Source organism: Ochotona curzoniae, unplaced genomic scaffold (assembly GCF_017591425.1).
Source record: "Ochotona curzoniae isolate NIBS_2020 unplaced genomic scaffold, NIBS_Ocur_1.0 scaffold_3835, whole genome shotgun sequence".
NCBI lineage: Eukaryota > Metazoa > Chordata > Mammalia > Lagomorpha > Ochotonidae > Ochotona > Ochotona curzoniae.
In genome coordinates, this window is record NW_024467114.1 from 31,924,638 (window position 1) to 31,938,134 (window position 13,497).

The following is a 13,497-nucleotide window of genomic DNA, read 5'->3' on the forward strand; positions in this document are numbered from 1 at the left end:
TTACTTTCAAAATTTATGAAATATCGTAAGTGTGCTCTTCAGTTATTTCAAGGATGAATGAGAACTACTTAGAAGAAATCACTCCTGAACTATCCTAGCACGCCTTTTAATGATCATGAAAGCTGGTAGCAAGCGTGGGGATGCACAGATTTATTACACTTCCTTCCTGGGATAGAGAAAGCACACAACAGGAGCCACACGAGCAGGCATATTTTGGCTAGAAAAGAAGCAGGCATCTTAGACCCACTCCAATTGAAACACCACAGAGAGGGGCTTCCCACAAGCTCATGCAGGAAGACCCTCACCTCAAGGGTTGCATGGAGAAGGATAAGTGGATGAAAATAATACTACATTAAAAAATTACTTGGGTATCCATGGACTAATATACAAAAAATGACAAATACACAGAGAGGGGTTAGACAGATGATGGAAACATGATAAGTAGATACACACATACACACATTCACACCTACACAAATATTCACACCAAATACACACGTATGCATACATACACACACGTACCTACATACACCCACACATATGCCCATGTACACATATGCACACACAAAGATACATATACACACAAGGTGGATAAATTTAGTCTTTAAAGGCTTTAAGATTGATCCATTCTCCCACCAAATGAGAGGGAAAAATCAGAGGAACAGATTAGATATAAATAGATGATAAAGATGATTTATGATGACAGATTAGGATAGATGGAATATAAATTATATATATATATAAGATGATGATGGATATGTATGTAAATAGATACATAAGCAGTCACAATGATAGATGGTAGATAAAGATGGACAATTCCTTGCTTGCAAGTGCTTTATCAGCTTTGTCCATTTCCTTCCACTAACACCACTCTCAGGCCCCTGAGCCAAGAAATACCCTTCTATTCTCTCTACTTTCCGTCTAGTTGCTTTTCCTACTATGAACCACCCCTCAGCACACACACTTTCACTGTGAAAATGATTAGCATTCTGAAATTACAGTTTGAACAGCACTTGAAGAGGTCTTTTCTGAAACCTCAGGAAGAACTCATCTCTCCACTCTCTCCGTGTCCGCCTCCATTCTCTAATGCAGTATCACTTCTATGTAGATTCTGAGAGCCAAGACATCCTAAGTGATTGCCACAGTGCCTGGCACAGGTTATATCTCCAACAAGTATTTTTTTTGCATAAAGGATTACCTTCTTGACTCATCCTTAACATGGAAAACTGTTTCTAGGAAGAAGCGTTGAATAGCAAACAAGGGTCTAGTTCAAAATTAACAGGGGTATTATAGTTTGAGCTTGGTTCTTAAATAACTAAGAACATTAAAAGCCACAAAACTAAACTATTGTTGTATAAGCGAATAGTGGCACTTCTCGATTTAAGGGTGCCCATAACAATTTACCAGGATTTGCTAATACAGCATTCACTCTTCAGACAAGGAAAGTGCCATTCATGACAGTCACCCACTATAGCCCCACTTCTATCACACAACAGTATCATCCCCTTCACATGTTTCCACATTATTTAGAATGGCTGTCTTCGAGGCAGTTCTTTGAAAGACTAGCTTATCTTCTACTCACCTTGTGATGATAGAACAGAAACCATCCTAGATGCACCTGACTCATTTCTATGCAAGGCTATTGTATCATAGGAAGTATTAGCATAGTTACACATCTAAAAACTCTGTATGATAAACCATGGCTATGACAACACGCAGTAGTAATGTTGAGAATTTCATGCACCAGGTTAGCTTTCTAAGCAGTCTGTTCACTGTGATAAAATACGAAAATTATTATCTCATTACGGTTACTTATAATGCTAACAATGTTTGTGAAGTTGCAAATGTAGGCAAAGAAAATTTGAAACCCTGAAACTTCTGTAGTCTCTTCAGACAATTCAAAAAAATAATAAAGGTAAAATATTTTTATATGTGACTCGATTTTATAATAAATAAATTTCAGTATCTTTCTATAAATATTGTAAGTATGTCCATGTGAGTTTTCCCCAGGATACACAGCTGAAACTTGGGTAAAAATTTCCTTCATATCTTGAATCCCAAGTCAGGCTATTTCCTGATTTAACATGCAGTTTTTGAATAATAATTATTATTTTAAAATCATTTATTTTGCTTGAAAGTCAGTTACACAGGGTTGAGGGGCAGATGGAGAGGGAGATGGCTCAGACCTCAACTGGCTGCAATGACTAGAGCTGTACCAGTCCAAAGCTGGGAACCAGGAGCTTCTTCCAGCTTTCTCACACGCGTGCCGGGGCCCAAGGCCTTGGATCAACTTTTGTTGCTTTCCCAGGTCATTTGCAGGAAGCTGGATCAGAAGTGGAGCAGCCAGGACAAGAACCTACACCCATATGCCATGCCAGTTATTGCAACCAGAGGATTAGTCTGGTTGCCACCATGCCAGTTCCAGAAAAATTAGTATTCTTCTTTATTATTTTTCCTGGACTCTGTTTGTAAAGCAGAAATTCACCAAAATTTCACATATTGAAAAACTTCATTATTTGTTTACATTTTTGAAAATATTTTTCTTCGAAATATTTGAAAGTATCTGAAAATAATGTTTCTTATAAAGACTCAAATCCAAAACTCTGACTACCTCTATGATTCTTTTCATACAGTTGTTTTCTTTGGCTTTTAACTAAGATAAGTGTCCGAGAAATTTTACAATAACAAGCAACATGTTCATGTAGCATCTTGCAATTGAAGCAAATATTGATAAAATCTGATCATTCTCCTTCATTAAGAGAGCTTTCTAAAAGTGTTTCTTAAAATACAAAAAAAAAAAATCCAATTTTAAAATTCCATCTCCATGTGGCCAGTATAGTAAGTGGGTAAAGCCACCATTGGCAATAGTTTGATTCCCGACTGTTCCAGAACCCATTCAATTCCCTGCTAATGCATTCGGGAAAACAGCCTGAAACAGCCCAGGAGGTTGGGCCCCCGCCACACTCGTGGAAGACCTGAGTGGAGTTCCAGGCTTCTGGCTTTGTCCTGACCCAACACTGACTATTGTAACCATTTAAGGCACAAACCAGCAGATGGAAGCTTCATCTCTTTCTCAAATAAGATCACACTTCAAAGAAAGTGAACAAAATTTTAAAAATAATAATAATAATAAAACAAAAAATAAATTCCATCTTCAAAAGAGCCGTTAATTCATTTCTGTTTTTGTTTTATCTGAGAGGCAGAAAGACAGAGAGCAACACTTCATTCACAGGTTCACTTCCCAAATGCTCATTACGGAGCCCAGTACAATGGCTCAATTGGCTAATGCTCTCACTTCAAGCACCGAGATCCCATATGGGCACGGGTTCATGTCCCAGCTGCTCCACTCCTCTTCAGGCTCCCTGCTTGTGACCCTGGAAAAGCAGTAGAGGAAGCCCTAAAGCTCTGGGACCCAGAACTGGTATGGGAGACCCAGGAGAAGCTCCTGGCTCCTGACTTCAGATTGCTCAAGTCTGACTATTGTGGCTACTTGGGGAGTGAACGGAAGTGGATGGAAGATGCTTCTCTCTGTCTCTCCTTTGCTCTGGAAATTTGCCTTCCCAATAAAAATAACTAAATTGTTTAAAACCAAACCGAACCAAACCAAATGATCACAACATCCAGGCCGTGGTCAGGCTGAAGTTCAGAGAATGAAATTCAGTCCAGAAGTGCCAAATGAGTGAAGGATCCATGACCATGAGCAATCACAGGCTGCCTCCCAGAGTGTATGTGGATGGGAAGCCAGATAGGCAGCTCTGATAAGAAACATGAATATATCCCAACTGGCAATTAAACCACTAAGCCAAACACCACACCCAAAATTATTTGCTAAGTTTCTCTTTAGAAAAAAAAATATATCAGAGTGTAAACCATGTATTAATTAGGTGATATTTGGATGTGAGAGTCAGCAGCTATAAGTCATTTACTCTATTCTTTTTTTTAAGATTTATTTTTATTATTTTTTTGTTGGAAAGGCGGATATACAGAGAGGAGAGACAGAGAGGAAGATCTTCCGTCCGATGATTCACTCCCCAAGTGAGCGCAACGGTCGATGCTATGCCGATCCGAAGCCAGGAGCCTCTTCTGGGTCTCCCACGCGGGTGCAGGGTCCCAAAGCTTTGGACTGTCCTCGACTGCTTTCCCAGGCCACAGGCAGGGAGCTGGATGGGAAGCGGGGCTGCCGGGATAGAACCGGCACCCATATGGGATCCTGGGCGTGCAAGGCGAGGACCTTAACCACTGCGCCACTGTGCCGGGCACCATTTACTTTATTCTTAAATAAGGCAGCTCGTGACAATGTTCTTAGAATGAACAGACATCTCAGAATGGAAATACTAAATGGTATCACGGCATGTGGCATAGCAAGTTAAGTCAATGCCTATGAATACTAGCATCTTGTGTGGGAGCATTGGTTCAAGTCCTGGCTGCTCTACTTCTGATCCAGGTCCCTGCTAATGTGCCTGAGGAAAGCAGCAGAAGAAGGCTTAAGTACCTGGGCCCCTGCATCCGCTTGGGAGACCCCCCTGATGGAACTGTAGGCTCCTGGCTTTGGTCTGGCCCAGCTCTGGCCATGGCATCCATTTGGGGAGTGAACCAATATACCAAACTCTCTCTCTTTCTCTTTCTCTCTCTCTCTGTCTCTGCCATGCTGCATTTCACACAAATAAAATAAATCTTAAAAATGAAAAAGGGCAAGGATTCTATGCTGCAATGAAGCTTGAGAAATGCCTGCTGCGCCAGGTTGAGCAGGTGGGTGGGGCAGGACTTCTGTTTTACCTTATAAAATTCGCATTGATCTTTCACATCGGATGTTGTTTCTATACAGACTCATTGTTTCATCTTCCCCATCCTGAGAGAAAGTGGTTCTAACCTGAATGCTTCGAGGTACTCAACATCTCCCATGGGGGGATCCAGACCACCTGTCCAGGCAATGTTTATAGTGTACCCTTCTCCAAGGCCGGTTCCAACCTGAGAAGAGAAAGATAGCCCACTGTGGGTGGAGAGCAGGGCGAAGGGAAGCATGCTCAAGCAGAAGAAAACAAACACATGGGAGCTCTTGAAATCAACATCAAACACTGTGTCAGATCAGTTCAGCCTCTCTTGACAGCCGGTGCTCTGGGTCAGGCACTTGTTCTGTGCGGGTTCCCGGTCCTATGGGACAATGTGGTAATCTGGTGTAATTTAAAACACCAGCCAAGGACAAGAAAATGAGGGGTAATCATGCAATGCAATTACCTGAGAGATACAAATAAAAGTGGGGCTCTAAAGAAATAAACTGAACCTCATCTGGGGCTCCGCTGCCAGGAAAGAAGTTGCCTTCATCATAGCGATGGAGTGAGATGTACAGGATGCTGGGGTCAGCATAAAAGGCTTGCTGGGTCCCGTTTCCATGGTGCACATCCTACAGGGAAAAACACACAGATGACCAACACAGCCATGCCTAACTCTTCGTGGAGGCATCTCCTCTGATTTCTGGGTTCTTGTCTTTCCAGCGCAGCCACTCTCCTGCATTTCTGTCTTCTCAACTGTCTTCCCTTTCTTTCTCCCATTCAGCCTGCTTCCACACCCCCACACCTCCTCCCCACCCCCCGCACTTCCTGAACTTTCAGGCAAATTACCCTTTAATGCACTCATTTTTAAAACTGGCTTCTAAAAATCAGGAAACCACAGCGAGCATGCCCTGGAGACTCCAGATGAGCAGTTGTTGAGAAAGCCCAGTGCTTCGGCACAATTAGATATTTATACACCGGCTCTGTGTACTCTTAGCTTCAGTGATGGAATCTCGCATCCTGCTTTATGAGGAAATTTTATGACTTATTAACTGCCAACAGTTCATAACCCCTCAGGCTTAATTAACTAGCCTCATTGGCCTCGGCGAATAGACTAATGTTTAAACTACAAACTAGCATTTTGCAAAAGGCCCATGGCTTACACAGCATTTTTAGAATTCATGACAGAACGCTAAGCATACGTGTGTGTGTTGGATTGCCAAGTTCCACCGTGAAGGTCAAAGGTTTTGCAACCAGCTGAATAAATTGGCTTTCTTGAAACTTTCAGTTCGTTAGCAATCCCTCAGCAGTGAGGAATCACTTCAAAAGGATGCCAGATGAAAAAAGGGCTTCATACTTCATTTTGGTAAACTCATGACAGTAGGAGTAGAAGAGATAGGAGCTCGAGTTCATGAGCTCCTAAATCATTCGGGCAAAAGCAGAAAGACAGCAGTGGGCGTTATACAATCTTGTCCAACTTTCCTAAATTTAATATTACATCATGGCTTGCCTCCCAGGATCCTTGTTTACTATTTTTTTTTTCCCTTCCTTTTACCTATCTTCCTTCCCACTTAGAAAAAAAAAATTAAGTGTCTACCATTAAACATTTAAATAATATATTCCTAGGGCATCTGTATATGATCATTTAAATTTTAATTGATTTTTACTGTTTTCGGATACAGACATAGTGGAATTGTTCTAAGAAATGGGAAAAAGAGAAAAATGATTGTTTTTAAAAAAATATGTTCATGGAAAGAAATCAGATGGTAAGGATCTCAATGAGTATGCTTGCTAATATCTACGGAACAAAATAAAACGAGCTAGATATTAATGACAAGCATGTTTTTACTCAGTCGGGTGTGACTGATACACCTGTCATTGTATAATTTCTGGTCTCTTTTAGAAAAGATTTAAGGTGTGAGCATTTGGCAGTTGTTCATATGCTGCTTGGGATGCTTGCATTCCAGGCCAGAGTACCTGGGTTCAGGTAACCAGCTCTGCCTCCAGTTCCCTACTGATGGACATCCTGGCAGGTAGCAGGTGATCATCCAAGTAGTTGGGTCTTGTAACCGTTGGGGGAGGTCCAGACTGAGCTGAAGGCTTCTAGCACCAGCCTGCCCTAGCCCCACCTGTTGTAGGCATTTGGAAAGAGAAACAAGCAGTGGAAGGCATGCCACTGTGTCTGTCTCAAGTTCTAACTCTCTGTCCAATCAATAACAAATTTTAAAATAGTCAGACAAAAATATCATACAAACAAGTTTTTATAACTTTTAACTACATACTTCCAGTGTCTTCTATTTCATATCAGTAAGGATTATACAATTTTCCATAATGATTCATCCAATTTTAGTTAGGCAGTCCACTAAATACGTCGTATGGCTTATTTAATAACTATATGAACTGTTTTCAAAAACTTTGTGGAAAATATATATTCTGAAAATCTTCAAGCATTTCAGCATATTTGTATCAGAAAAAGGTTTTTTTTTTAATTTCATTTGTTCATAAGCTTGTAGGGAGTGTGTGATCTTTTTCCTAATTTATAAAACAAATTAATTAAGTTTCAGAGATCATCTAGGGAATAAGTTGAAAGGTCCTGAGTTTATTTCTTACTCTAAGAGCTAAGCTCTTAGTTCTTACTCTGTTAACTTAAACCTACACTTGTGAACTCTCTGATTCTTTTGGTAAACCCAAAAGTTGAGTTGGCCATGACCGTGCTGGCTGAGGTTTCTGTAAGCGGATTCCACTCCAGGCACCAGCCCAGGAGTCCTTCAGTGGACACTACCCCGGGATGGTGCCTTCTCTCAGTGAGTTCTGGCATACTGCCCTATGCAGGCCCTGCACAGTGCCACGGCAGTAACTCTGTTTCAATTTTTATAGTAAACACACACACACACACACACACACACACACACACACAATGAATAGGAGAATTATGACATCTCAGCAGATACTAGAAATTTGTTCTAAAGACATACACACAGGAAAAAATCCAATTGAAAATATAAATTCCTGCATTTTTTTGAATATTCAAGGAAAGGAAGGAGTAGATAATAAAGCTACTTTTCTCCATATAAACGAAAATGAAACAATCAAAGCTAAAATGTCTTTTGTGTATGAGATACCTAGAAAATGGACAAACAAAATACCATGACAAGCAACAGTGAAGCCTGATGCCATTTTCCCTGTGTATGAATAATTTTAGTTAGGAGTGGGAGAAAAAGTTTGCTCTAAGCATAAATGCTGTCAAAATTTGAAACGTAGAAAAGTATTGCCTTGTTGCCTTTGCTTCTCTAGGGGCATTATACATATTTAGTTCAGAAGGTCAAAGGAAAGATAACAGTATGTCTCACATATAAAATCATGCACTTGTTCTTCCATAATGTGTTGGATCCTTGTTAGTTCATAAATCCCCAAACAAAAAAAATTGAGTTTTGCCTATTGATTGTAGATTTTCTTTCCCTCAGACATTATTCACTAAAACAAATAGTTCCATTGTAATGCTTGGGGAATCCTGAGTTCGTGTCTACTCCCATTCATCAAGTATTTAGAGATTAGGCTTCAAGCCACGTGTGCCTTTTCTTTGAAGCAATACTTTACTGTACAGCCGTCAGAATATATTTTTCTGTCTCACTTGCTGTAATACATCAAAGTTATTCATGATTCATAGTGATCTATATATTCTTTCTTCAGACAGCAAACACATAGAATAAGATAAGAGAATTATTGGTTATTTTGAGAAGTTATGGGAATGAGCTCAACTGGATAATTAGAAGCTGTGAATACGCATCGCATTTAAGAAATGCTTAGAGATCCTAATAAAATCATTTTGAAATGTTACTGGTTAACATGTGTATATTAAAAATTGGTTCAATACAAGGCCTTACATCCAATATTTTCATTATCATGACATAACAGTTTGAATAAATCATATTCCTATTGTCCACCAGATTTCGTGATTATATCATTATTCAGTGTAGAGATTGGTTACGAAGACCTAAATGGACTTGAGAAACGAAAGAATTTCTCCAAATCTAAACACATTTAAAGTATCTTCTTGTATACAAAGAAAATCTCAAGGTCAATTTGCTGAGTGTTTGACACTGAGATGCCCTGTTAGAGCGCCTGGATTAAGCCTGTGCCGCACGAGCAGGTCCGTCTCCCTGCTAACGCACACCCTGAGACGTAGCAGGTGTCGGCTTAGGTACTTGTGTCACTGTTGCCCTTGGGAGAGCCCTGGATGGAGTTCTAAAGGTTTTGTTTGGTTTCCTTTGGCCTGGTCCAACCCAGATTTTGTGGGGATCCAGGGGATGGATCTGTCCAGGAGTGAGGAACTCTTCCGCTGGCCAAAACCACTTGGATGTTCATAACATCATTCATAGGCCATCTGAAATTATCAGCTTAGAGAATGAGCTTGCGTTAAATTTATTGACCTTGAAATCCTGCCTGAAGTTCTCTTGGCAAGATCAGAGCCAGGGATTTTGTGGGCTCTACAGGGCTCTCGGAATATATGCCCCCATTGCTGCTCCATAGAAGATTTCCCTCTGTCTTTCTGCCTTTTGAATGAAAATAAATTAATACTATTGTCTCCTACAAGTCACAGCACCTAAGAGCTACCTGCCAAGCAGACAGATCGTCCAAGCGTCCTGTCCTGAACACAACTGCCGGTTTGTTTCTTCTCCACACCAATCTGATTGTGAAGGAATGAGCTGCCCCCACAGCAACCCGAATCGCTTCTGCCCGAGTCACCCAGTGCCTCTACATGGGGCTACGGCCGCAGGGACGAGATGAACTGCAATTCTGCCTCTGCGTTTACCAGGCATATAAAAGGGCCAAGACCGACTGTGATACAATGAAGGAGGTTTGCCTTCTGCTGATTCTAGAAATCGGGGCATTCTCTAATGTCTGGCAGCTCCGAGTGTGTAGGACGTCGGACGTGTGGGAAGGAAGGGCCTTTGCTTTGTGCTCTTCTCTTTAGGAAACCTGCCGAACTGACTTGTCAACCAGGGAGGAGGCATACCTCAGCACCACGCGGCACTTTCAAACTTCCTGCTCAGCAGCTGGAAGAGATGTGTATTTCCTCCAAGTAGTCCTGCAGCTGCAGACTTTGGAAGACTTGGAAGTAAGAATCTGTGGGCTGGTGGTGATCTCAGAGGCAACCCTCTGGACAGAACTTCATACATTAGGAGAATTTGAAACAAAAACTATTCATCTGCCATGGCCTGTTGGGAAATCAGTACCCTTTGTGATTGGATAATAGAGCAAATGCATAATCAAAGGCCAGTAATCTCACAGGAAACTCCTGGAGCTACCAAGCCACTCATTTTATAAACTGTATAAGATTGTCTCCAGCGGGGTTTTTTTTTTTTTTCTCCTGACTGTAAGTGCACAAAAGCAGAGTGTTCCATGTGAATTTTGTGAAGCAACAATTATGCATCTATTATGAACTGGACAGTTTAACTTTCAGATTGATTCAACCATTCAATCTGTATTTGAATATACAAATGTGACTTCAAAGGGGGCTTTTTCACGGCTATTGATTATCCTTAAAGAACTATCATAAAGTAACAAAGGAGTTTCTTCCATAAGATGATTATAAACAGGAGGCACAGAGGCAGGCATTGTGTGGTCCAGCAAGTCAAGCTGCCACTCAAGACAGCAGCATCCTATATCAGAGTGTGAATTGAAGTCCTGGCTACCTCATTTCCACTCCAGTTTATGGCTAACGCCCCTGGGAGGCATTGGAAGATGACCCTTGTACTTCGTTACTGCCACCCACGTGGGCGATCAGAACAGAGCTCCTGGCTCCTACCTTTGGTGTGACCCAGTCCTGGATATTATGGATGTCTCCAGAATGAACTGTTGGATGAAAATTCTCCCTCTCTTTCTGTCTAGCCCTGTCTCTCTGTTATACTGACTTTCAAATCAATGAGTAGATAAAGGAATGAATAGGTACTCTTTCAAACAGAATAGGACAAACAGATTACCAATCAGTTTCCAATACTGTCATATTCAAAAAGATTCAAGAAAATTTTCCTCACCATCTGCTAATTCCAGTTTGGGGTTTATCTTTCAGACACAAAATTTATAGAAGTAGGAGCCTACTAAATTCTTTCTTAAAATGTATGTCTTTTAAACCACACAAACCCATAATTATTAATTACTGAAAATATCATTGATTAAGCATTTGGTCTCATTTTTGTAAAATTCTGAGATTTTGCTGCTGTAGCAGATGCAGGCCTTCAACACAGTTCTCTAATGGTGAACTATGACTTCCCTGAAGCTTATCATGCTTGAAAAATGAATGCACATTTCAATTGCAGTATTGCTTGCACCAAAAGCTTGTAGGAAGGTTACAAGACAGTATGCAAAAAAACATTCATTCCAGACACCAGAAATGGTTATCCATTCTTTTCTTCTTCACTTAAACTTAACTGTTTCTTCACATGTCTTTGTTGTACCCATTGGTGTGCCTGCCTAGCCCAATCAGAGGGCTGGAGGGTGAGGCCACGACTTCCAATAAGATTTAATTATGAGTGCAGATATGTGTAAGATTTAGACTATTAAGCCTTGCACTTCAAAAAAAAAACCTTTAACGTATTTCGCCTTTAAATCTTTTATCACCTGCAAAAATTAATTAAGTGCAGATGTAGCAGGTTCGGCTTGGATGCCAGGGTTCATTTCCTGTCTATGCTTTGTCAGACAACCTATTACACCTCCTCCTGAACTGGAGGCAAACTGCAAACGGACCTCATAAATCACCATTCAGCTCTCTTTTGTCTTTTCTTGGGTTGGTCCTTTTTGTCCAGGGCAGATCTCCAGTTCATTATTCATGAATGTACACAGACAACATGCCAAGTGTCATCTGTATTTAAACAGGCCATTTGTTAAACAAATTATAAGTCCACTGTGTAAGAATGCATCATGTGAAAACACAAGGCTAATCTGATGCCCCAGACTTTTAATCACCCGGAGTTCCTGCAGGGAGTCATCCCGAATTGGCATCTGAGAGCTGAGGTGTGTTCAGAAAGAGTGACACGCCAACTTGCTTTAATAACACCACTGTTGCACAACAAGCAGCGTGACTGCTAACCAGGGGAAGTGGCCAATTGGTTACCAAAGCAACAGCATTCTTTCCAGCACATCTGACTAGTTAAAGTCTATATTCTGCAGGGAAAAGTAAACTCAGGTTCTGTTGGGTTATTTTAACTGTGGAAGTATCAATTCATTTAAGGATCATAAAAGTTGCCCTGATCTGCACCTTCTTCTCATTAAATTGCAGTTAACACCATGAAAGTGAAACGTGAATGTTTATGGTTTCAGAACTACAATCTTGAATTTAATGAGTTTCCACATTCAAAGGAAACACATCCTGGAGTTGTTTGCAAGTGCTAAAATGCAACACAACCTAACAGAGAAATGCAAATCCATTCACTCCCTTTTATCTGAAGTCACTGAAAAGGCAGCTCTGGTCAGCAATACATACCAGATCTACAATCAATATCTTGTTTAGATTGAGTTGGTCTCTCAAGTATTTGGCAGTAATTGCAACCGAATTAAAAAAGCAGAATCCCCTGTGGAATAGAGAAGAACAGAGAAATAAAAAAGCAAATCATCCAGGAAAACCATTATAAATAATGTTCAGAGCATTTTTAAAAAAAAATGCTATATGATCTCTGAAGCCATAAATCTGCTTCTGGGATTACCTCGCAAGATTTTTCAGTCCATCTGCTAACAATTAGAGAGACTTCGCAAACAAGCACAGGGCAGGTGACCGCCAGGAACCGTGGATGGGCAATAGTCCCTGGTACTTACATGGCCGTGGATTCTTCAGCATGATGGCCTGGGGGCCTCACAACAGCAAAGCCATTCTGTAACAACAATACAAGGGTTCCCTGGTCAGATTCAGGGGGACTGCTTGCCTTCTTACGCTCCACAGGGCATCAGATGTACACAAACAATACCCAAGTCTTCTAGACACTTCTGAGTTTGTCTGCCTGCCCTCAATAGCATGCCATAGATGGAACAAACACAATAAATATCTTCCCATTTTCTCAGATCCTGTCTCAAAAAGGAAAGCCCCACAGAGCCAGGGGATGAACGGAGACTGGGGAATTGTACCTAGCTGGCAAACAGGCACATGAGCTGTTATAACTAGCATGATTCATTTTCAAGAACAACGTCTCAATTTATGACATCAGCATCCTACAAAGAGAGGAAAAATTCGCTCTTAGTGCAGGTTCTGGTCAAAGTTCAGAAAGCCTAGCAAAGATCCAAAGTGAAAATTCCTTAGCTGGATCTCCTCAACAGTGATTTCCACTCTAGTGTCAGCACAATGATAAATTTACACACACACGCTCACACGGACCCAAAAAGAAAGTCACAAAGGTGAAAAAGCGAACAATGCAGAGCATATGTCTTCCAGTCTTGAATGCCTGCCAAGACCTGTAACTTTATTGGATTCTCTAAGTCAATTTTTAGTCCTCATCCTGGAATTCTAGAAGGAATTCCAGGGCTGAGTAACAACGGATCTATCCATGATCAAGGCATGCCTTAACCTCCCGGTTCCTTGGAATGCATCATGGAAAGCTGAAGTAACTCCAGCACCAAGGTCGAGTGCTATAAATCCTTGCAAAACCAGCACGCTCAGCAACGTTGAATTGTCTGATGTGAGAAATGATCACTTGTCACGTGGTCCACACCAACTTTCACTTAACTATGATTCAAATAA

General features: G+C 40.9%; 1 protein-coding gene across 4 annotated transcripts in view; it reads right to left on the reverse strand.

Annotated features, from left to right (window-relative positions):
• Positions 1-13,497, reverse strand: part of HDAC9 (histone deacetylase 9) — a 579,622-nt gene that overhangs the window by 119,754 nt on the left and 446,371 nt on the right. For all 4 annotated transcript variants that reach the window (XM_040964718.1, XM_040964720.1, XM_040964721.1 and 1 more), the window contains 4 exons: positions 12,582-12,637; positions 12,253-12,340; positions 5,282-5,401; positions 4,871-4,968 (listed from right to left, as the gene is read on the reverse strand). In XM_040964718.1, coding sequence (XP_040820652.1) covers positions 4,871-4,968; positions 5,282-5,401; positions 12,253-12,340; positions 12,582-12,637 — 362 coding nt within the window. The remainder of the gene's footprint in view (positions 1-4,870; positions 4,969-5,281; positions 5,402-12,252; positions 12,341-12,581; positions 12,638-13,497) is intronic.